The following is a 25,365-nucleotide window of genomic DNA, read 5'->3' as shown; positions in this document are numbered from 1 at the left end:
TGGACAGTCTGTACAGCGCTGAAAAACAGATTAGCTGTTGTGGCCAAACAAAGGTCACATTCCAAGAAGAGAAAGCTTATGTATTTGATTAAAAGGAGTAGACAGGTAGAGACAGACATCTGCTCTATGACGTTTGGATGCATGTGAGGCATACATTGTTAAGGGCTTTTATTAGTCTATAGACTAGAAAAGGCTATATAAATGCAGTCCATTTAGCATTTATACGTCATACTAATATAACAGCACTAAAACATAACTGCATTACAGATTACGTGAAACAAAAATAGACGACGCAATGGAAGACGCAAACGCATTTCCAGTCCAGCAAGAAGACCAGACATGACCAATAGCTTTGAAACAGTTATTCCTGAGTAACCACGTTTTTTTTTAATTATTGATTTTAAATATTTAACTGTGTAACCTCATATTATCTGTTGTGTTTATATGGTTCCCTGACGTTTCAATGACTTTACATGACAATGTCTGAGTGCTTAGGTGACCATAGAAATATTTTATGGAAAAATCTGCTTGAAAAGTCTAGTTTCCACTGAAGTGCATTTCTTATTGTGACAATAAGAAATGACACTATCTAATGCAATAGATGTAAGGAATGAGTTGTAAAATACATTCTTATACATTCCTGTTAAGTAAAAGTCCCTGATATCCCCAGCCTCAACAGAGAATTTCCTGATTCATCCCATCTAGAATGTACCAAAATTCCATAATATTCCAGAAATCCCATGACAAGGTGAAGCCCTATGAGTAGGAGTAGTGTTCTTACTAGTGGTGGCCAAGGCAGTGATATTGACTGTGATGGAAGCAATAATGGGAATAAAACCTGGCACCGACCGTCTTGTCTTCTCTGAACAGCCAACCGGTCTGTGCCCTGGAGAAAGTGATGGACTTGGTGGAGAGGGTGGCAGAATACACATCACTGCTCATTAGGATGTCCACTTCCTCCTCTGTCTCCATCTCTGACTCCTGCACATACAGGTCAGAGTTAACAAACTCCACATGCCACTCCACAAAGTCCACACACACACATGCCAACAAAAATTCAGAGGAACACCTCCTTAAAATTGTAAGGTTCTTTCTCTTTCCTTCCCCTGGACTCGTTATTTGTCAAAAAAAAAAAAAACGGTGGTGCCTCTCGGTTTCCACTCTAACAGTGCTAACAAACCAGGAACAGGAACCTGAAGGACAAAAATAAAAAAAGAAAGTGGTAGAAAGAGCCCAGTGACGCCATTTGGCTCAATATATGGGACTGGCGAGGCTCTGCCTGTTGCTATGGCATTGATAGGATGCTTGTTGCTATGGCGTTGCAGCTGTGTAAGAGCTGCTCTGCTTATAGTTGTAGTATGCTACAGTTAAGACTGTTATGTTTGCTTTAACACCAAAGCGTGCTCCTCTGTACTTAGCCTTGTTTGCATTTTCACCATGACATGACGGGCTTTCTACAGATTTGGGCTTGGTGTTGAATTCCTCGTTAGCATTTTATTAGTAGGATCTGGAAAAGCAGTCTGACTGGCTTTGGCAGTCTGGTACTGAATGAGAATCTTATGACGAGAAAACTAAACTCTCCCAAAAGGATTGTTGTAACGGCATCCCTCTCTCACCTCGTGGTGTATCCGCTGGTAGACTTTCTGTTCATTGTCAAGCACCACAAAGGACTCGGAGGGGATGGCATCGCCATTGAAGATGAAGCTGAGGTCACCACGCTGGCACTTCATGTCTGTGAAGTCTATCAATGTGGTGTCCAATCTACACACACACACACACACAGGCACATGGACATTACACATGACATTAGGAAAAGACACAGGGATGAGGAAAAGGAAACACAGGAAGACGGCAAGAGAGTTGGACTAATTAGCGATAAAGAAAAAAAAAGGAAATTAATGAAGACGAACTTAAAGGGCCACAACACAGCCACTAGGAAACGCATTGTCAGCAGTGTAAGCAACGGAAAAACAACTTTCACTGTAGACAATCTCGATGTCTAACTTTGGCTGAAAAAGCTTGGAGGCAATGTGTGTGCTAATCGTTGCCATGGGAGATGTACAACCCATTGCTTTTTCTTTTTTGCCACTTTTGTCGGAGTGGGTAGCTGTGGAACGAGGCGTGACAGCAAAGAGAATAACTGAGCTCCGTGTGAAGACCAGACACAAAGTGGTAGGTATGAGGAGGGCGACGGGGTTGACACACTGTACCGCTGGAATGTAAATGAACTTGCAGTGACAGTTTCTTCTGTCTCCCTCTCTTCCTGCAGCTCCGGGATAATAAGAGGACATTTTGAATACCAAATTAGACAGCCTGGAGCAGCTCTGGAGAAGGATGACAAGCTCGACATCAAGGCTAACTTGCGCAGGTATGTGTGCCAGCACGCAGAGACACAAACACACACTCCTTTATGCACTGAATTAACTCTCAATTTCAATCCTCAGATAGGCTTAGCTCACCAGCATGTGTTCTAAATATAAAGCCAGTGCGTGCATGCTGGCAGACAGGGTGTGGTGTATTGTGAGTAACCTTCCAACATAATTATGTCATCCATGCGTGTATATATGCATGCATGTATGAATGACAGTGTGCCATAGGGGACTAAGACCAATGTAAAAGCTGTTGAAGGATGAGTGCTTTGAGCTTCCTACTGCAAGCCATACCAGGACTGTGCTCATTCAAGCCCAATAACCCGAGCAGAAAACACACCATTGTGGATTCCCGCTGTAGATTCACTGCTTCAACAGCTAGTAAGAGTTTGATGGCTGTCTGATGTTCCCCATTATAACAGAGCTGAGTAGCAGGGGTACATGCTGCTGCTACGACTCTCCATCTAGGAAGCTCTGATCTGGATTGGAGCACAGAGGTAATAGATCTGCATACAGAAGCGGGGGCCATTCTGTTTTGCTGATTTTACACTACAGTTATCCACACTGAGTTGTTGCAAGCACCGAAGGCCATTAGACAAAAGTAAAGGGTGAGAAGAGAGTGGAAAAAGAGAGGAGAGGAGAGAAAGCGGAGTGCACAGCGCACAATGACAGCGACGCTACTCTTAAAAGTTACAAAGTGCCTCAATAAGAGATGTTTCCTTGGGTTTTATGGCACCGGCTCTTCCATTCAGAAATGCTCCCTTTTTCTGGGAGCGTTACTCAAAAGAAGCGGTAGTATGCATGCAAAGCTGAAGCAAACTGGCTAATCGAGTCCGATTCACATGGGTCGAGGCAAATGTGTTCTGTGGAGCGCAATGCAAAATAACCATGGGTGTTGTCGAGCTATTTTGGCTCCGACACAAAGATAAGCTTGCTTTAGGGCAATCAGAATGACGATTCCTTGGAAAGTCTGTGACGGTTATTGCCGGTGAATCCCTCATGATCGTTAAAGGAGGGTTCGACTGATGTGGAGGTAAACCCTTAATGACTGAATTTCCACGTTATCGGGTGAACTGGTCCCTTGAGCAGTCACCAAAACGGCACGATGACGCCAGAATTCACCAGGCTCAACAGCTCATCTGGTTGATGACACCATTTCGGGAAGAGTTTCGGGGTGTGATTAAATCCCGCCTAATTCACATCTCCTTATCCGCTCCTCTCAGCTATGTCACATAAAACTCCATCACTACTGACAACAAGACCAAAGGCTTGATGCAATAATTTAGCTCTGGCATTATAAGCCTGCAGATACACATTAACACTAAATTAGAGAACACCTAGAAGACTTGTTTGGCACACATGCAATGCAAATAGGAAAGAGGCATCATTTGTATCCAAAACTATCAGGTAATTCTGGCTTTACATTTAGATTGATTTCAAACTTGAAATGGAACTGGCTGCCTATAATTTCTGGATGTATTTTATATGCACAGAAGACCACAAAATACCCATCTACAAGGCAGTCACAGAGTTACCTCAGTATGAGCCTTATAACACCACTCATTTTCTTACAAAGCTTGTTGACTTGCCTGATGTTGATGCCCTGCTTGTAGATCTTACACGCGTCTGAAGGCAGGATTCTGGAGAGCAAAGGCACTGCAACATAAAAAAGAGAATGATGTGAAAACACAGGCTGAAACTGCCCAAATTTAGAAACTCCACTGAATAATGAAGATCCACCATCCACTTCAAAGCTTCTATAGCGTACAGCCCTGTAGACTATAGGGCCATATACCAGCAATAACTGGTAGTTCTGTTGCTAAATATTTAATGACTCTAAGAACCCTGGCTGTGGTACTGTAAGTCACTGAAAAATAAATCTTTAGCTCTGTGCCGACATTGTGCAAATCTAAGACACAAAAAAGAAGAATTCGAACAGTCCAGAAGAGTTTTGCCCACATCAAAGAACAAACTTCCATTACAAATCCAAGCATCTCCTCCATAGCCTAGTTAGACCCAAGTTGGCACCAAGCCAGGATTCTTTTCTGATGTGAGCACAAATCCCGACAATGTGTTGGTTTAGACCATGCACACAGGTCAGAGCTGAAAGATCCCTACACTACAAATACAGTTTTCAGCTCTCAATCCCCATGTCAAAGCCTTGGCATTTTTTTTTTTTTTGCTCCTCACCTCACACTGTTCCAGGGGTGGAGATTATTTACTAACCACAATCTATGTTGCTCCTTTTCCACCTTTTCCCTCTATCTTATGTATGTTCTGGACCAACATGCGCATAAAAAGAGCGGGAAGTGAGTGAACCATCCTGGGGAACATTCTGCTGATCAAATTGCTCCCGGCACTGCTCGCGACGGTGAATTTTGTTACCATATTAGCCAATTTTCCATCATAAAAATGTATTAGAGCGAAGTCACCATGTAGTCTCTACTTGGCACAATACCTCTGTTTCCTTACATGCCCCATTACAAACGCACTGTTATGCAACGAACTGACATTTTACAATCTTGCATCTATTATATAACCTTGTCCAGCATGTAAATAATTTACAAGGGACGTGTGTACACAGCATTCAGTCTTGCTCACACGCTCGGGTTTGCCATGTGCAAACTAGGTAGGACTGCAACTAATGATTAATTTCATTGTCAGTTTATCTGTTGTTAAATCTTTGTTTATCTATCCAATATCAAAACAAAGATAAATGACCATCACATGTTAACAGAGTCATTAAATTGCTTTAGTCTGACCAGCAGCATGAAAAAGAGAAATGTGAGCAAACCTTTGCATTTCTGAAGCTGTAATGAGCAAATATTAGGGGTTTTAATGAATGACTAACACCGTGACTTGATGATCAACATTAAAATCATTAATTTTCTGTTGATTAACTTCTTGATGAACCAACATCATTTGAGCATTAGTGACCATGTTCAAATGTGGCAGTGCTCAGGTGAGTCTGTGTGAACCAAATGCAGCTGATCAAACAATTCTGATGATTCCCCTTATTTAAGTACCTCTGATGAAATTACGTCAATAACACAGAATTAATTGCACAACTCAGATGTTACAACATTTCTAGTCAGTTTTGTGCATGGACACTGCGTGTTCACAGAAGCATGCAAGACAGGAAGAAGATCCTTTTTTGGACGGTGGTAATGTCATTTCACCACCACCAGGGGGAATGATTTTCAGTATGTGGCGCCTGGCCGCTCCCATGGTGGATAACCTTTAGGGCGCGGGGTAAACAACCTCTCACAACTGTTTCCTCACTAATCAGATGGCCTCCTAACACCAGCAACACACACAAACACATTCTGCCACATTTTCCTCTCTACCGCATCCGTGTTTTGGTATTTCAGGCTGAACCCTTATCTAGGACATGCTGGCTGTTGTTCACTGTGGATAATGCGTGTGAAACAAGCAGTTTGGGAGTGATGTTTTCTGACAACCTCTCGTTTGTGAGATCGCAGCGGGGGGGGGGCTGTGACCTGACTCACCCCAGCTTTGGAAGTCCCAGTGAAGCTCCAAGTAAAAATCTCCAAGCTGCAAATGAAGAGAAAGAAAACTCAATCACAGGTCAAGCTGCACAAATGAAAAGAAAATGGAGAGAAGAAAGAACAAACTGCAGAGCTCTGCATCATTTACATCCCTGAATAGCTGTTTACATCAAAAACACTGTCACTTTGGTGAAACAGAAAAATCACAATGAAAATTAGCAACAGAATCGATACATACGCAACAACTAGATAAGAGAAAAATGGGCCATTCCACAAAATAATTAACAAGAAAATTTTGCCAGGTGGAACGATAAACAGTGTGAGCACCACCTGGTAGAAAGAAGTTTTTTTTTTTTTTTTAAATTTCAAAACAGAAGCCACTGATAATTTTCATCCTGAGTATAAACTGAACCTGTTTAGACATGAACCACTTGGTCCATGCATAACTAATCCATCCCGACAGCCACAGAGAAAACAAAGGCCAGTTTTATCCGTCAACTGTGCAACACATTGACCGTGAGGCTGAAAACTAGCAGGTCAGGCTGCGCTGATCTCATCGCCCCCACATCTCAATCCTTCCCTTCAGCGGTGACGCAACGCTGCCGGAGCATCATGACTTCTCAGAGCTGAGTAATCCCCGAGCGGTGATGATGCGGACAAAAATCAATCTCTGACATCTCGGCTACATCACCCAGGAAGGAGGGCGTCGTCATGTGTCTGATCGGGCTGAGCGGGCTGGGCTGGCTGTCGGGCGAGGTCTGGGCATAGAGGGCTACTGTCTGGGCTGCTAGGCGTATGTGGCAATCTTGACAGGAACACAGTTAAAACCATACAATGTGTTTCGTGTAGGATTTGTTTTTGCCTCTTTCTTCTCACATTTTCCTGAATTTATGCCTGTCAACTTTATTGTTCATTGTCAAAGCTTTTATCTATTGTTGTCCAAATATCCAAATATATTCATACTTTGTGTTAATTCTGCGTATAATCCGCCCTTTTTTTCTCCCTGTCATTTTGCTTATACTCTCCCTGAGGGAAGGGAGGGCGTGGGACACAGCTGACGGGGCAGTGCTCTGCTCGAAAGGATCAAGATGATTACGCCTACAGTTTGGCCTGTGTAACATCCTGCCAGGCAGCCACAACAGCATTAAAAGGCTCCTTGTGGCCCTGAGCAGCACATCTGCAAGTCTGGGAGCAGTTTAATGTTTACTGTGTGTGTGTGTGTGTGTGTGTGTGTGTGTGTGTGTGTGTGTGTGTGTGTGTGATGTCACGCCCGACAGTCACAACAGCACTGAAGGGCTCCTTTTAGTGTTAAATGCCGTGTCAGTGAGTTTCAATGGTCAAGCGTTTTGTGTGTGTGTGTGTGTTGGGAGGGAGGGGTGTTATGACTGTCCCTTCTGGGTCTGCTTTGTTGTGATGGCAATAATTACTGCACTGTAGTTAACTGTAGGTGTGGATTTGCATGTCCGACCGTTTGAAGAGAGTGAAAGAGTGTGTGTGTGTGTGTGTGTGCTTTGCTACATAAAGCAACTGTTGGGACAGCCGACTACAGTTCATCTGAAGAGGAGAAGAGAGGAGATGAGAGGGATAAATGAAATAGGGAATGGAGGACAACATGAGTAACTGGAAAGGACAAGAGCAAGGGAGGAGAGGAATGGAGAGGGGAGAAGGAGAGGCAGCAGCGGCATTAGAGAGGATCGAGAGCAGACGACGGAGTAGGAGAGGGCTGTGTACTTCTTTCAGGGCCTTGAGCAGCTTGGGCCTCTTGTCCTCCACGCTCTCCCTGGACTGCTGCTTCAGCTTCCTCAGCAGCGCTGTGACTGAAGGACACACAGAGAGAAAGAGAAGGAGAAAGAGAGAAGCAGGGGGTGAGATCAAAAGCATGAACCAACGATGACTGGCAATTTCTAAACGCTGAAGAATGAAGAAAAGGTATTGTTACAGCTGCAGAGTGAGACTGCAGAGACTGTGTGTGTGTATTCCTGCACTTTTTCTTTCAATGAGGACTTAAGTACACTGCAAAAAGTCAAAATCTTACCAAGATTATTTGTCTTATTTCAAGTAAAAATGTCTTATTTCTAGTCAAAATATCTCATTACACTTAAAATAAGACATGATCCGCTCAGAAATTACTTGTCTACTTGAAACAAGTGAAAATTAGCTGGAAACAAGAAACAAATTTTGCCAATGGAACAAGCAAATTTTACTTGTTCACTTGTGTCACAAGTAAAAAGAAACAAATTTTGCCAATGGAACAAGCAGATTTTTACTTGTTCACTTGTGTCACAAGTAAAAATTTGCTTGTTCCATTGGCAAAATTTGTTTCTTGTTTCCAGCTAATTTTCACTTGTTTCAAGTAGATTTTCACTTGAAACAAGTGAAAATTGTCTAAAGACAAGTAATTTCTGAGCTGATCATGTCTTATTTTAAGTGTAATGAGATATTTTGACTAGAAATAAGACATTTTTACTTGAAATAAGACAAATAATCTTGGTAAGATTTTGACTTTTTGCAGTGTAAGGAAAGAGTGACGACACTTTGCCAGTTCGGGGGGCTCCTTATGAATTAGGGACAGCAGGAGGATTACTTTCACATAGCGGCAAGGTTAGTTTGGGGTTCAAGGCTGGGTTTGGATTAACAGGAATACTGGGGTCATCTGGAGTCACAAGCCTGTGCATTCAAATTAAAATGAACTGCTCTCCGAAATAACAAAGACAGTCTTGATATGAGATATTAATGTGAAAGTGAAGTTTGCAGGACAACATATTTTGAAAGATTATTTCTTGGCTGAGACTCATTTCTTCTTGTCAGGTGTCAGATGAGTGAGAGCAAGCAGAGCATAAAGCTGTGTGTGTGTGTGTGCCTGGACATGAAAACACTCAATTGAGCTCAAATGAAAACACTGACTAAAACTAAATGAAGTCCTCATGTTTACTAGGATGGAATATTGGTCTGTAAAAGCTGTATGTCGTTCTGCACGAGGTTTCCCACAATCCAACACTGAGATGTGAGCTGTAGGCCATCTACAAGCAGTAATAATCGCAGCTGCTTCGGAGACGGGCTGGCTTGCTGGAGCCAGATAGGACTCTCCCGGTAGCATCGGGGCCAATCCCAGCGCACCGCCTGCAGGGATCAAAATGCTCCGGGAAGTTCAAAGGGAACGAGTCCGAGATATGAACACATAAAAGTTGCCCGCTAATGAGGTGTGCCTTTAAGCTCCTTAATGACCTGGGGGAGCCTCATGCTCCTAGGAGACTTTAGCCCACGTCGGTACAGATTAATAGGCTTTCGCAGCAATTTAGCCCTTTGGCTGACTGTTTGCGAGCGGCTTACTCGTTTTTTATACAAGTAACGAGGCTCGAAAACAAAAAAAGGAAGCCACACCCAAATAGCGAGCATTTATTTAAGCATGAGGGGGTAGTTATGACAGAGAGGGAGCATCAGTTACTCTGTAGAGCTAATTATGCTGCTTTGAGGGAGCTGGGGGGGGGGGGGATTAAATGACAAAATTGCCGTGCCAATTATAGACTAATGGAAAAGTAGGCAAAAAAATAAAATACAAATCGGCTTGTGACAACTCAGATCATGCCACAATCCAAGGGAAAGCAGATAATGGGACTAAAAGGAACGGTGCATGTATCAGTAGTCATTAGCCTGGCTGGCCCCCGTGCTCCCTAACATCCACGTGGCAAGTCAGCATACACAAACATGTTGTTGATGCTGTCTGACTGGTGCGCCCCACAGGGCTCAGGGGAGCACAAAAGGGGGCTGGGGACTCGGTGCTGATGGTAAAACTAGGTCAAATGAGAGCACAGGCACGCATGCCATGTGCACACACACACACACACACACACACACCAAACCCTCACAGAAGCAAGCGCAGAGCGAGGGTGTGTTTCTGTGGCCCGGCTGCTTAATGAGTGTGGACAAGCTCCGGATGGGGGCTCCTCCTGATCCTCACCGCCTCTCAGCAGGCCAGGAAAGGGAGTACAAACTCACCATCTGCCCGTGGACCACCCAGCGCACACTGGCAGAGAGACCACACAGGCCGGCTCTGACGCTAAACCGCAGTGACTCTCTCCACGCTGGCACACATTCTCCCAGATACTGATTACAGCATTTTCCTGACGTTAATTATGTGAGTGGTCTCGGCCGTTTCACCTCTGGCCGCTAATGGACAGAGACAGAGTCAGGACGGCGCTGTTTGAGCAGTCTTTGGAGCGGTGCAAAACCAAAGCGTTTATAACAGTGGGGCCTTGGGGTCACGGGACAACTGCCACCGGCCCGTTCCCAAGAATCTGAGGGGAGTCAATCTGGACAAAGGTAAACTGTGGGGTCAGTGTTTGAAAGAGGCGAGGCTAAGCTCACAGTAAAGGTGCTTGCAGCGAACACCTCGGCTGTTATCAGTGTACATACAACAGCAGCTTTGCTCCTGCTTAAAGGTACACAGACTGAGATTAAGAATGTTCAACTTTTCCAGTTTAGCCTTAGGATTAGGAGTAATTCAATATCATCTATCGTTCAATGAATTTCAGTAGAATCATATTGTAATTTATCTTAATAAACAACTCTGCCGTCCAAAGTAATAAAGAAATACTAATTAAAGTCTCTCTCAAAATGCAATTTGAAATAAATTAGAGAACAACGTTTTTCTAAACTTTATAATACAGTGCAGCTGAAGATGAGCAACATCAAATTGATATGGTAGCATATGGATATGTTTGTAGATACTGTTATGCATCAATTTCAAAATGCTTTCTTATGACTGTAATAATAATCTGCTTGTATTGACTTGCACTATCTAAATATGGATTAAAGATTTAAACTAGCTGAGGCGTTATAGACTCTTCAATGGCCTCACAGCAGTCACGTAACCTGATAAAGTACCACCTGGAAAAACAGGAGGCGCTTGAGGACTTACTCAAAATAAAGAGGTCTATTTCAAAATATGGGACAAAGGTAAAAATGTTATCATTAAGTCAAGCGACGGCTTATGTAAGAGATACATTCACTTGTTGTTTTATTTGGTTATCAGCCTTTATGTCACCCGAACAAAGCACAGACAGGTTTTTAGAACAGAAAATAATCCTCAGGCTGTTGTTTACCTGTGTCTGGGAGATTAGACAAACAGACTACATGCAATGAGATTCTGGTAGGGCTTGACTTGCGGTGATAATTTCCCATGCAATCAGGCTCAGGGTGTGTCACTCTATGGCAAGCCCTTCTGAAAACAAAATATACATCGCTGTCCTTTTTCCTCTGACCACTGGAGTGTGAATTATCCGAAACTTTGATGAATAGCCAGGGCCTTAAAAAAAACAGAAATTAGGGAGATTAAGTAAAAACTCATTCTATGGAGAGTATGTCTCTAATATAAAACAATACTGACGTGTTATGGTGCATAATAGGGATGCACGATATCCGATATGCCGGTAATATCCAACTCCTTAAGCAGATTGTTGACACCAATATATGGATATATTTTTTCAGAGAATATCAAGTCTCTCCTGTAGCAGAATTAACATTTTATTATGCCTACTTTTATTGTGAAGGCCCACAGGCAGATGCAGACACAAAATGTGGTGCTTTTCAAAATGTACACATTCACTGGGCAAAATTTGAAAACTTCAACTTAAGTTATGTAAAACGTGCCAAATTTATTTTAAATGACATCTTCTATAATATCTGCTGATACCGATGCCGTGCCGATATTATTGTGCATCCCTAGTGCAAAGCTTTTGCATCACAATTCATCGTAGTAACTGCTGAAATTCAGACCAGCTCAAGTTTATGTTCTGAGAAGCGAACCCTGGGACCGGTTCCACATTTGACAGCCAAGCACCAAGCCCATTACTGTCTGACACCCACATGGAAAAATAGTTCCTTGTCTAATAAACACCAACACGAGTGTGACGGCCTTCAAATGAGCTCATACGGCTGACAACACAGCTGTGTGAGGAGAAGTCAACTGCGCACCAAAATAGCTCTTCCTGAACAAAACACATGACAAAGTCTATTTCCAAGCCACATTTTTGCCTCCCTGTTCAGACGTTCAGCCACCAGTGACAAAACTGAGGTGACAAATTCTCCATCAAATTAGAAAAATTATGGGCTGACATCAAATTGGAACGAATCAGGAGGGCGGGCTATGAATAACGCAGCAGCTAATCACACTCAGTAGACTGCTTGCTTAATAAACTGACAACTACTGAGAACTGCTGAAAGCCAGACTTCTCCCCCTAAATAAATGTAATGTTAGCAGCTTTCAGTACTTTTACTGGCTGGGACATCTGCCTGCCAGCAAAGCAAACAAAGCTCCTAGGTTCCTACTTCCCTCACAGGCTCCTGACAAACGCTGAGTCAGCCCATATTGCAGAACTGCTAGGCAGTGCTTTGCTAGGCTAACCCTGTAAAGGACTCAACGTTTATAGTGCTGAATAGGGGAAACAGTCACAGTTTCCCTCGGCAGCCGTCTCCTCACGTGTGACCAATGGCGGCCAGGTAAAACTATGTGAGGGCAGGCAGAGTGCAAGTGCTTTACAATGTGCAGGATCAGCCATCTCCATGTCAATTATTGGCGAGCATGGTGATTGACTGGAGCGGTTATGACAAAGGTCCTGAGTCATACTTTGGAGCTACACTGAACTCAGGCGTTTAGGAGTTACAAGAGGACAAAGACACAAAAAGAGCGAGAATTTCTCAGGAAAGCAGAACACAACACGTGGCTGCAGTGCATTATGGTCTAATGACGCTACTGTTAGTGGAGAAACTGGTATTTCTGCCTCATGTGCAGTGGATTTCTCCCTCTGTGACTGTTTAACGGCCATGAAGTCCTCTCTGAGGGAGTGACACTGAACCCTGATGCTCAGCCTGCCGTTAAAGCCAAAAATGTATTGATATTCCTGTTCCCCTGGGGGAAAGTCTTGCTGCAGGCACAGTTTAATAGCACATATAAGACAGCACTGAAGTCTACATGGTAACAGTAAAAGAAACCAGATGATAAAACCAGCAGATATAAAAATATGATGTCATCTACATTTTTGCCAGTTACCAACAGGAATAAAATAAAATGAGACCATCAAACTTTTAACAGTGTCTAAGTGTCCCACTGTGAATAGTTCTCGCAAAGGGATAGGAAACTAAGACATGCAATCTCTCATTAAAATGATTTGCACTTTACTTTTACTTTCATTGGGTGTAAAATCCTCTGCAACTGTGAATCTCAAGTCGTTTCTATGAAGGGAAGCCTGTCAGCTGATTTCATTTGAGTCAAACCAGCAGTTTTGCTTCAGATTAAAAGCTACTTTCACACAGTCCAATCAGAACACCATCTCCTTTTTTTTTTCCTCCCGCCCCCGTTTGATTGACTCGTCAGTTGTACCTGTTATCCTCTGCCAGGCTCAACAATTAACAGTGGGTAACAGTAGACTAACTGTTTCACTTTGCTGGCCAGTTGGCTGGTCTTCAGGATCCAGACAATAAGTGGAACTAAAGCCCACCCAGCCCTGCTGCCATGTATCACTGTACAAAATGCAGCCCCTAAACCTTCATTTTAATAGTTATAGATTTCAAGGAAATCTTGTTGCATAATGGAGATAGTTCTCAGGAGTAATGGTGAATGAGAAAAACCCACATTTTTAACTGGGTTTACCATCCCTGTTGTGTTCTAGGCTTGAAATTGTTGACAGCACATGTTTAAATGACACCCATTTGCGACATTCTCATCTATTTTCAGTTTTCTGTCTGTACTGTACCCTACTATTTGCTGCTGCAACAACCCGGTTTCCCCACGGGGATCATTAATGTTTAATGTCATCCGCTGAATTAAGTGCAAGACTAGTCCTCTAGGTGAAGGATCAAAAGAGCAGCAGTATTTCAACAAGATTGCAGTAAAAAGTGGGACTTCAACAATGACTACATCTGAAACTTCCCAGCTTGGACCCAGGGGGCGAAGAGGAAACCTCTCATCTGGCCTCTCCTGAAAAAAAAACAAAAAAAAAAAAAACAAAGCCAGCTGACGGAGGAGTGGGAGGCTGAGAGGAAGTGTTCCTCAAGTCAGTCAGCTGAAAACGGGCACTGCTGCCAGCACTCCTACCTCTGCTGTGGCCCACACAAGTTCACACAGCTCGAACGCAGCAAGCCCGGAGAAGAAAAGCTGCTTTGATACATGCTCTAGGCATTCCCCCTTTAATCCAATATTCATTAGTTGATTCAATTATTTATTTGATATAGCCCATATAACCTAACCACCTGCTGTCTCACAGCCATTTTGTGTGTTTCAACGCCTCTTCTTGTGCAAACTCAGAGCCAAAACACAGACGGGATAGCAGCTGTATACTTCTGGAAGGCCAAAGTTCAAGGCTGTAGGACCGCTTTGGAAACACCTATAAACCCCAACCACCCCAACCAAGAAAACCAAACCAGTTTCCATGGCTTCCTGTTCAACAAACAGCTCTACAAAGACAACAACAACTGGGGGAGATGGATGTTTCTGTGTAAAAGTATGCCATTGAGTGTGTCTTTGCAGCTTCTTCAAGGTCTAACACACAGATAAGAGAGAGGGGGGTAGATTGATGACCCAGGAGAGAAAATTCATTTCCAAAGCACATTAAATCGGTTTTGGGAAGTTCATCATTCAATGTGTCTAACAGGAGGGCCAGCCTGCAAAAGGGATATTATTTTGTCAGCCAAGGACTTACCTGCCATCCCATAAAAACGATCATGATTAGTCTTAATTTTGTATCACTGATCCTTTTGTAAATGTTGGTGTCACTACTCACAGTCATGAACTCATCTCTTTTGGGGGGGGGGGGGGGGGGGGGGGGGGGGGGGGGGGATACATAATAAATAAATTGTGAGGGCTTCAAATCACAGTTCAAACTGGACTATGGTTGTGGGTGGAAGTGGCCAAGAGAGGGGACTAGCAGTAGCCTATGAGGAGAGAGAGAAACATCTAATGAATTGCCTTTCATCAGAGTACAAAAGCCAGAGAGGCTTGAGGAATGGCCCCTCTATCCCAGGGACAAAGGGGGCAGCCCTGTTTCACAGCCACATTGGGAGGCAATGGCATGGAGGAATGTGCAGAAGCATTTGTTGATTTGCATCTGTTGATCTGTGTGCCCCCCCCTCCTCCTCCCTCCTTGCTGTTTTCAACCAAGCAGTACATCAAGCTGCCTGTGAAAACCAAACTGCCCCCTTGAAACCAATTGAAGCCACATTGTTTTCGTGAAGTGAGCTGGCTGAGCACCATCAGCTAGGTATGAAGGAGCGGTAGGGACGGGGTTTTTTTTTGATGCCGTGCGGTCTCAGTGCACTGCCCGTCAGTCACAGTCGCTTACTCATCTGTCGGTCTCCATAGCTGATGGCCTCCGCGAGGGGACTCCATCCCTGAGCGTTCTTCACCTTCACTGGTGCATTGTGGGCCAGTAACAGATGGGCGCACTCTGAGTGAGTGAGACAGACAGAGAGAGAGAGAGACAGAGGGTGAGTTAACTGATGATGCTAATTTTATCTGTAGGGTGCTTTTCGATAACAAAGCTTACAAAGCTCTCCTCACAATCAGGACAAACAAAAAGCATTTGCACAAGAAAAGGAGAGCAGGATAAACACAGATAGAAACAATCAAAAGGGAAACATCGTTACATAAAAACTCACCTGCAGAGACCAGCCCAAATTCTGCCTGCCTGAGCATCTCAAAAAGGGCTTTGCAAAGAGTAGCTGCTCTGGTAGAAAAGGGCCCATCTCCTAAAGTCTTAAGTTTGGACTTAGGAATGACTCAGAGGTCACTGCTGAGATCTAAGGTTGTAGCAGGGTTGTATGGGAATAAAAGGTGAGAAATATGTGGCAATTGGGGGCAATCCTATCTAAAGTGATAAGCAAATTCTCAGTGGTGGTTCCCAAACAGTGAAGCTATACCAGAATGAGGACACAGATATAAAGAGTCACCGAGTCTGACTACTGTATTTTAAGCATACATGTGCGGCAGCAGAGATCCAAACATCAGTGTCTTCTGGATGCAATTTTGACCCCGTAGTTAGAAATTAATGGACCATGCCAGTGATTTTGAATGCCTGGCCCATTTCCTACAATTTACTCACGTTTTATATATGCGTTCTGCTTCTGCAGCTAGCAAAGTCATCGCCATTCATAAACCACAGAACTGATAATTGGTTGTGCAAGGCAAACGTCTCGCTCCGCCCAATTACAAGTGTTACAACAGTGTTGCTGCTTTTAGGAAAACTAATGTGGATGACTTTTATTACTGTGATGGGTTACTGGTGAGAAGAACGTTTTAAGTCTCTGGAAGTTAATTTCCATATCATAGTGGAAAGATTGGAAAAGAGGTGAGGAAAAAGCATAAAAGGTCAGAAACAATATGTCAGAGTTCTAAAATATGATTGCTTGCTTTGGGAAAAGATGAACATGAAGTATATACATTTTTAGATATTAGGCTAAACATGCAAAAATCACATTAAAATGTATCTGGGTTGTATCTGGATTGAGAAAAAATACACTGTGACCCTGTTTGGGAGACAGTGCCGGCCAGGTGGCAGATGGTTCACTCTGAGGTACTCCAGCACCAACGTTTGCACACACTACTGCTGCAAAAATGGCCAGCTCTTTCAGCGACTCTTTCCCCCTCAAATGCAAAGCAAATCAAGGCTGCACGGCATCATGTCGAACAACCCTATATGTGCTTTGTTTGTTTGTGTTGACAAATGCCACCTCCCCTCGCTCTGCCCGTTTTGCATAATATACATGAAAAATGAGATCCTATCACGATGCAGACCAAATGCAGCTAACAAGTGACACATATAAATGCCAGGGGGAAAAGCACACTGCATGCTGGGACCGTTCATTATCTGGATGACATATCTGGACACAGATCCCATTTAAATACCAGGTGTAAACGGGAGTGTATGTCAGAGCTGACTCGTGGCCATTCAACTGGTGCTGCCACTTCAATCAATGAAGCATGGAAATTCACTATTTTGACTTGTGGGTGTATCTAAATAAAACAAAGAGAGACTAACTCAATAACCTTTATGACGTGACGTCTTCATTGTGCAAAAATGTCAGTATCCCACTGAAATGATGGCATCCAACTTTGATTTCACTATAGAGTACAATGGACACACTACACATGACACACAAGTCCCAATGAAAAAATCTAATTATGATTTTTTTGTTGTTTTGGCCTGTATTTTAGCCTAGCTTTTTGTTCTCTACAAAGGCTGTCCTGTAACCTAGATTGTTATCTGTCTTCCCAGCTGTGGGCAAGTTCAGTTTTCTGACTGAAGCCAAAGACGGGGACACGAAATGAGACCTGACTGCCACACATTGTCAAAGCATCAAGCCGGTCACACCTTTCACAAATTGCATGCTTGTTTTTCCTCTTAGTGCCGGGGTAAATCCTGGCTGCTGCTTTCTGCACATGCGGGGGGGCACCGGAGATACTTTTGATTAAGGCACGAATAGAGATTGCTGCAGCGGTCTAGGTGAGGGGAAACAAAAGTCCAAAATGACTTTTTTCCTCCAGATTACTAAGCAATAAAAATGGATTCATTTTGGAGGCAGCGCTTAACTAAACAAAACAAGACTGCACATCTAAACTTATCTGCATCCAAATGACTCTGAGGGTTTATTTGAGACAGGCTACAGGCACAAAGAGGGACAGAAGCCATGGTTTCCACTACATGGTACGAGCTTGGCTTGACTCTTCTCGCTTTCGGTACCAAATACTTTTCTGAATTTTGTTTTCCATGGCAGAGAGTACCCCCTCAGTGTAGGTGGTTGTCATAATGACGCCGTGTGAAACTTCCATGACACCTACAGGAACAATGTTTTGTTTTATTTTCCATTCGTTCCATTTTCACTTGGCCTTCAGCCTCATTTTCTAAGAGGCTGAAGGCAGAAAGACAAAACACTGCTGGGAAAAATCTGTGTGCAGGATGTCCCGTGTCACACCTTGATGACCCAGTGATACTTCTGGTGAGGATTCCCTCTGACCAACGCAGTGTTTTCATGTCACCTTTTAGTCGCGGCTCAGCCCGCTTTTAGCCTAGACAGAACTCATAGCAAAAAACAGCAATAGATTCCAGGTATTATCCACTTCCCACAGCTTTTGCCCGAAAAACAAAACAGCTAAGTAAAGTCATGTCAAGTTCAGCTGTAACATGCAGTGGAAAAGCAGCTAAATGAGCAGATGGGGGGACATACGGAGAGATGTGCAACTGCCTTAAATGAACTTTAGTAAAAAGGTCATAACATAGAGTTAGGGCGAAGAAAGATGGGGCTTCGTCTGATTAACACGGCATTCACTGGTCAAGCCTGCTTGTCATGATGAACGTATGTTGTTCTAATGCATAGGATAGGTGAAAAACTGTCTTTAAAAACAAAGGTGCCTCTGTGCTACTTACAAACTAACACACCTCAAGCAAGTGGATACCGACAGGTAAACATACAACATTTCCCATGAGCTACTTCCTGTCAGTCCTCCTGAGGTTGCCATGGTGACAGGAGCATTTAATTCAAACTCAGTGCCTCCATCAAACACACAAAAAAGCCAAGGAAACTAATTTTAACTCCGTGCCAACACTGTGCCCATGTCAGAACAAGCTCTAATTTTGTGTTCAACTTGCCCTCCTGAGGGAACCCAGCCAGAAATGAAGTGACTTTTGCTGCCCTGCTCCTGCTCAAATGCTCCTCTATGTTTTGCAGTACATTCTGACATAGGTTTAGGCTACTACCTTTAAATAAGAACGGCATAAGCCAAAGGCAATTTCTGTAGCATTTGATCAATGATGGAAACTAAAGCCTGGTGTTGTGGAGGAGGGACAGATTGTGTGTAGGATTGAGTTAACAAGAGAACTGTTAACCAAAGGGCCATATGCCCCCTACTACTATGTAAGTTTTAGTGACATACTTTATTATCTATATTGCTCTAGAAGAGGGAAAGATTCTCAGGAGTACAATGTCAAAAATCACAACATCGACCAACATACAAGCCCTTGGATTCTGTACAGCAACTCTCTGAGGTCTGCTTGCTATTCCATCAACGGGACAAAAGCCAGGCCCTTTTTCTACGGCGAGTTCATCAGCGAATGTGATACAGAATCCCACCACTTTCTGGGCACCTTGTCAACAGACCACAGTGAGCCAAAATGGAACTTGTTCTTCCGGCTCAGCTGTCAGTTTGGTCGTGACATCATTAATTAAAATGGTGGCTTCGGTACAGCTCAGTCTCAGCGCTGGGCAGAAGCCGTCACAGTCCTGTGCCCAACAGGCGGGTCAATATGCATTGATAGTGGATGATAGGCAAAGCGCAGGCTAAGTGGAACTGCTAAACAGTCTGCTGCCGGGAGGATATGTAGGGCAGTCACTTGACAGGGCAGGATCTTGGAACAAGTCGCTGGTGTTTGGCCGGGTGTTTCAATGGATGACCCTGATCATTAGAAATAACAAAATCCACATGGCTGCTCTTATGTATTGTGGAACAGTACAATGTTCCATTCATCACGGGTCTTTGGGCAAGCCCCATTAGTCAACTAAACAAAGTCAAAATGATAATAGCTCTCTCATGTTGAGACTCGTTGCCCTGCCAAACATCAGTGGCATTGCTATTAAAAAAAGTGATATGCTCACACAGCCAACCACAGGCTGGTATCGGTGTCTAGAACTGGTGTTGTTTAACCACACGCTGGCAAAAATAAGCTACTGCCTACTGAAGAGAGAACATACCCAACCCCCGAGACATACTGTCATATAAGCCCAAAATGCCATATCACCTCTCTGATCTACATATCCACCATGTTTTATTAATGACTGCCAGGCCAGGATCTCATGCATTCTTTATGGAAAGAGGAATATATTTTGAGACTCTACCTAATTAAACATATTATCCATACAACAAAAAGTAGCATGGGTATCCCCAGAGAGCAATTACAAGTTAATGAAAAAGCAGATTAAGTAGGGATGGCACCTAAAACAGTTCAAACCTTCACAGAAATGTTAAGCACAGCCCCCAAGGTGGGAGCATGTGAGGCACTATTGTCAATGGAAAAAATGAAAATGAAAAGCCGATGGGATTTCATTGTATTCACACTGGGGAGTGGGGTGGGGGGCTGTGTTCAAAGCTTTGGCCGCTGCCTAGCCTGTACGCTGCTTTAATTTCTAGCCAGTTTTACTTGAAGTGGTCTGCATGTTAGTGCTGTGATACTGTCAAAGGGCTGACCACTCCAAACGGAGTGGTTAATATCGGCCATAATGTATGCTTCATTAGAATAAAGTAACGTTGACAGCGGGTGAGGGTGGCTGCAGCTGTGTAAAAAGCCTTGCACTGGCAAAGAGGAAGAGCAAATGTCCCTGTGTGTGTGAGTGCCTGCATTAGCCTGATCCCCGCCTGGGCTCGGGGATAGAGCAGCTGATAACAGAGGTTAATGTCGAGAAAACACTGGCGGCTAAGTGCATGAGCACTCTGCTGGCTGACGTAAGCCTCACATTCCCTCAACCCATTGACCTATATCTTGTTCAGCCCAATACAATGATTGTATAATAATAATAATAATGACAACATTTGGCAAATATATATATTATGTAATCATATACTGAATGGAAACAGTATGTTCCTACACCGTAAACCTGCTATCTTCAGATCAAGGGCTTTGTGTTTCAGGGAAGAGGCCATTAGGAATGGGACAAGAGGAATAATTCCTGTTCCTGTCATGTTCTGAGATGATTTGAGTTAACAAGGCTCTTTTTAGCCTTATTTCTTTTCCATGGTTTAAAAAATATTCCAAAAACAGTGCAAGTAATTGCCCGTCTCCAGCTAAATGTCTTCTCCTGACATGCAACTAGATTTGCGAGTCAGAGATTTGCACCACTACACAAAGTGTGAAGCTGCCTGTGACTTGGAAACTGCAGTGAGCAATTTTTGATTTCAGAACGTTTTAAATTGATTGTGTAGCCATATAAGTCACCACTGTGAAGTCACAGCAGCATTACGGGGGTTAAAAGTCCACCATAAAAGTTTATTTAACATCCTTCCTAAGAACTCTGACAGTGTGATAGGTTTCTGTGAAGAAAAAAACTCCAAAGTTATAATCCACAGGATAAAGACCCTAACCTGCAACATCATCAAGAAACAAGACACAGTTATTGCTCCATTCAAAGCGAAATGTAGAACAACTCTGGAGAATATCTGTTTCTTGGAAATCTCTGGAGTGGTAATAGCTACAAGCAGAAAATGTGACTTTATGTCCATAAAATCCAGGTGTAACCATTTCTCCCTCTCCTGTTCACTGTGACTGGAGCAATGCAAGGACTTGCTTGATATTTTGACATCGAGTATGCTGTCAGTAAGAGATACTGTCTTTTATTTTTAGCTTTGACATCCAGCTGAACAACTCATTGCTCATCTGGATGGAACAGTTCATTGTGGTGGTAACAGTTTTGAAGCAGAAAATGTGCCTACATCAAGTATGTTGTCATTTTCAGTAAGGCCTTGTCATATTGTGTAAGGTCTGTTATGTGTGGACACCAGGAGAACTGTTCGTGGCGGAGGGAATCTTTAAATAAACGGCATGAAAAGACTGTTGGTTTTCTCTTTTCTAACTTGGGGACAACTTGTTCAAATTCTTAAATCAAGGCTGAGCTGTCCGCAATCATAGGAGTGAGATGTGAATCATGACTGAGAATAGATTTCCTCTTTTGGCAGCTGAGCTCATAAAATGCTTTCCTTACAGAATCCTTGTCAAAAGCCAAAACAAGTGCTCGGCATTCACTGGGATCACACTGAAAATAGCTGCTTCGATATGTTAACATTTAGCCTATAACTCATTAGCCATGGTCTGCTGTCCGATTGGATCCCATAGGCAGTTGTGACAGTATCGATTTAGCAAAGTCCCCCGTGGCTCTCTGCGCCGACTGTATGTGCAGCAGCTGTGCGGGGCTCCTGGCCGAGCCAAACGCCACTCTGACCGGGGAACCGAGGGAGGGAGAGCAGGATGGAGGAATGGTGCGCTAATCTAATGTCCTCACGCTACACTACGTGCATTGGCTGCAGATGGGGCACTTGTCAAGAGGCTCTGTAGGCTGTGAAGAGCCCCCACTCCCCACCCCGCCCCCCGACTGAGGCTGAGCACATCCACAAAATGGCTTTCTCGTTCACTTCTTCACCATCGATCACACTCTCTGGCACCGATAGGGAAACACTTTGTCACGGCCTCTGAGGCGAAACTCCCAACTGTTTTGGGTTAATAGAATGCCTCCAATTTCTGTGTCTGTTATCTTTCAAGCATAAGTCGTATGGTTACTGAACATAATGAGACTGAGTTCCGCCAGAGACAGAGTAACTCCCCTCTCTGGCAGGCACACGGGCACAAACGCTCACTAGGTTGTTGTCTTACATCTCCAAAATCCATCTGAGATTTGATATTCGCAGCCAAGGTCGCACCACAAGAGAAAGATGAAGATACTGGCCCCGTCTTGTGCCTTTGACAGCGCTATCTCCTCAAAAACAGGTGTGAAACATTCACTGGAATTGTGTGAGCTGCAAGATCCAAATTTCAAGAGAAGGCATCCAGTCTCAGCAGAAACAACTTGTCACATACAGCGCTCCTGCAGAACAGCATTCATTATAAAGGTAAAATCCACCCCTGGCTATTCTTACACTACCATCAATTTGTAATGTTCAGTACTGCATTCCAGGAGTAATGTCGTGATGAAGTGCTGGTATTTACTTTTCTGGTGTAACCACTTTCCCCTTGGCCAGCCTAGTGTACTTACACTTAAGTTAGTGTTTTCCTACATTTCCCAGAATAACTTTAAATCATGCCAAGAGAGGGGGTTCTCTGTGCTGTATGCTTTCCTGCCATAATTTGATTGCTCACAATAGTCTGATTTCTTGTGTGCATGGAAAAGAACCGACAGTAAAAACAAGACTGACAGCGTATTTTCAAAGTCATGAAAAAATGAGTGTGAAGATTGAACAGTCCTGTGGTGCAGCTGCCTGGTTGATAAAATTATTAAAAAAAGATGGTACTTTGCACACTGTGACAGATCTGCAAAGATGGAAGCTTCGGCTGCATTTTATTATAGCCTCTTGAGGCCACTGTCAGTGGTAAGTCTAGAAATACACTTTTCCTCTTTGATTTTGAGACTAACGTCCTGTTTACTGTTGAGGTTTAAGATAGCTAAAAAAAAAAAGGGCCACCAAATACCACTGTGGCTGCATCGCAACTCTTCTGATGTGATGTCATATTGTTTGGCCAGTTTTCTGTAGGGATAAGAAAATCACACCAGCAAACAACAACATGGGCCCATTAATGCAGCATACTTAACACAGTGCTGTTTTATGGTGCAGGAAAAAACAGCAATCATTGCATCACTGGCCAGCTATTCTTCACAAACAGACTACTGGCATGCATCACTGTAGTCTGGTGGACAACAGACACACACACACACACACACACACACACACACACACACACACACACACACACACACACACACACAAAGAGAGTGCCTCTTGTCCTTTCCATCCCAACAAGACTGCCACACCCAGACTATGATTTCATGCTGTAGCCTTTAGCATGTCTGGCCAGAGCGTCCCTGGAGGACGCAGCAGCAGCACCAGCTACAGCTAGGCTACCTCATTAGCACAATCAATTCCATAGCTTTCCATCTGCCACTAGGCTTCTGTACTCCGCCACCAGAATCTGCAGCGGACGGTGACAGGGCCTATACTTCGGCGACGAGAATTGAATTTTGCAAATGTGGAATCAATTCAAATCCATGCTCCAGCGACAGAAACTAAACAAATGGGAGTGAGTAGCACGGGTAACCTGACGCTTGAATCGTTCACTGAGAGCCTTCTACAAAAAAGAAGAAAGGACATTAATTTTTCAATAGCATGTTCTGAAGTCTCCTGGTGAAATTAAATGTAGGCATCGACTCACAAAAGGCCGCTGCGTTAATATTTTATGCGCAGGCATGCTTTCAGTTGAGCCAGTGAAACTCAACTGAAAACAGATTTGTGTACTAAAGGGCTCTACAAAGCCTTGAGAGGTAATAACGTATTCCTCTTGTGCTCTAAGCTGTGTGTTATTCTAGGGTCTGTTGTGTAAATAATACATAGTCACATGCAATACACATGCAAAAAAAAGTCACTTTTTGAGATACTTAACTCAATTTCCAGAGTGTTATGTAACAACACAACTATATCTGTGTATTAAACATGCTAAAGAAATCAGCACTGTTATTTGCTGGAACTTATTAATTCAAACTCAATAACTTCTGCCTCCTCAACAGAAGAGCTTACAGCTGACAAAGCTGAAAACACTTGTTTTCATAATGTGTGCACTGAGCACACACATTATGGAAGTTGAAAATTACTTCTCATAACCACCAATTATCCTCTTTGCCAACTTTAACCTGTTGCAGCATTTTAGCCAGTAACAACGCCACATCAGTCTCAGTGAGAAACTGGAGCCACAAAAAAGCCATTTTTTGCAGTGTAATCATTATCTAATCACCACTAATTGGACAGTCCCTTCTAACATAGAGCACTGCTTCTTCAGATACACTGTGCAGACAGGAGAACAGCACGTCCATAAAACAAGAAGGTTTTCCTGTTCAATCCAATTTCTGTCCAGACGGGGATCCCCATACTCAGCCTCTTTATACATGCATGAGCATCTTGGTTTCTGAGATTTGTGTGGTGATCTGTGATAAATGTCTGGTGGTGTTTTGCCAAACAAATATTCAGACAGAGACTGACAAATGAAGTCAGACAGATGGAGACAAACAAAGGCTGGCAGACAGAAAGAGACATATAGAGAGGCAGAGTGACATTAAGAAATGACAAAAAAAAAAAACACAACACATAGACATGCATCTGCATTTACCCACCTTTGTGCCCCATCATGACAGCCAGATGCAAGGGTGTGTTTCCTGAGGAGGGCAGAAAACAAACACAAACAGATTACAGGCTGCCTTTGTTACTCGCAATAAGAAAAATGAAAGCAGTACCTGAGACAAGCACTTGCGTTTTCAGCTATTGCACTTTGGGTGAAATTGCTGTTTAAATTGGGAGGCATAATCCACTAAATTCCAAGTGGTGTGAAAGGCACAGGCTTAGTGTGTGTGTGGCCTACTCCCATGACAGGCAATATTAGAGGCCTAAAAAGACTATTAACCTACTGCACTCCATAAATCAGCATTCAGCAGGAAGGTATGGCGTGTTGACAGGCACAAAATGAACACCGTTAGGTTTGGATGCAAACAGAGTGCTCGAATGCTAAAGGTGCATCCAGACAGAATGAGAATGTGAGGTGTACAACACCACGTGTTTTCCTTGCAGGATGTGAAACATGCCCACGTAAGCATAGGAGAATCCCTCTTGAGGCAGCCAAAACACCCAGATCAGCTCCACCAAACTTCTCCTCCCTCAGACCTCCAGCTGGAGGAGGTGGGCAAGCTTCCAGAGCAAA

At 43.5% G+C, this 25,365-nt stretch overlaps 1 protein-coding gene across 1 annotated transcript in view; it reads right to left on the bottom strand.

Annotated features, from left to right (window-relative positions):
• Nucleotides 1-25,365, bottom strand: part of LOC115358396 (ankyrin repeat domain-containing protein 13C) — a 37,151-nt gene that overhangs the window by 9,373 nt on the left and 2,413 nt on the right. The window contains exons 2-8 of the mRNA XM_030050362.1: nucleotides 24,785-24,826; nucleotides 15,214-15,318; nucleotides 7,610-7,695; nucleotides 5,879-5,924; nucleotides 3,959-4,025; nucleotides 1,617-1,761; nucleotides 850-981 (exon numbers count right to left, since the gene is read on the bottom strand). Coding sequence (XP_029906222.1) covers nucleotides 850-981; nucleotides 1,617-1,761; nucleotides 3,959-4,025; nucleotides 5,879-5,924; nucleotides 7,610-7,695; nucleotides 15,214-15,318; nucleotides 24,785-24,826 — 623 coding nt within the window. The remainder of the gene's footprint in view (nucleotides 1-849; nucleotides 982-1,616; nucleotides 1,762-3,958; nucleotides 4,026-5,878; nucleotides 5,925-7,609; nucleotides 7,696-15,213; nucleotides 15,319-24,784; nucleotides 24,827-25,365) is intronic.

This window comes from Myripristis murdjan, chromosome 4 (genome assembly GCF_902150065.1).
Source record: "Myripristis murdjan chromosome 4, fMyrMur1.1, whole genome shotgun sequence".
Lineage (NCBI taxonomy): Eukaryota > Metazoa > Chordata > Actinopteri > Holocentriformes > Holocentridae > Myripristis > Myripristis murdjan.
This window is presented reverse-complemented; position numbering and strand designations above follow the sequence as displayed.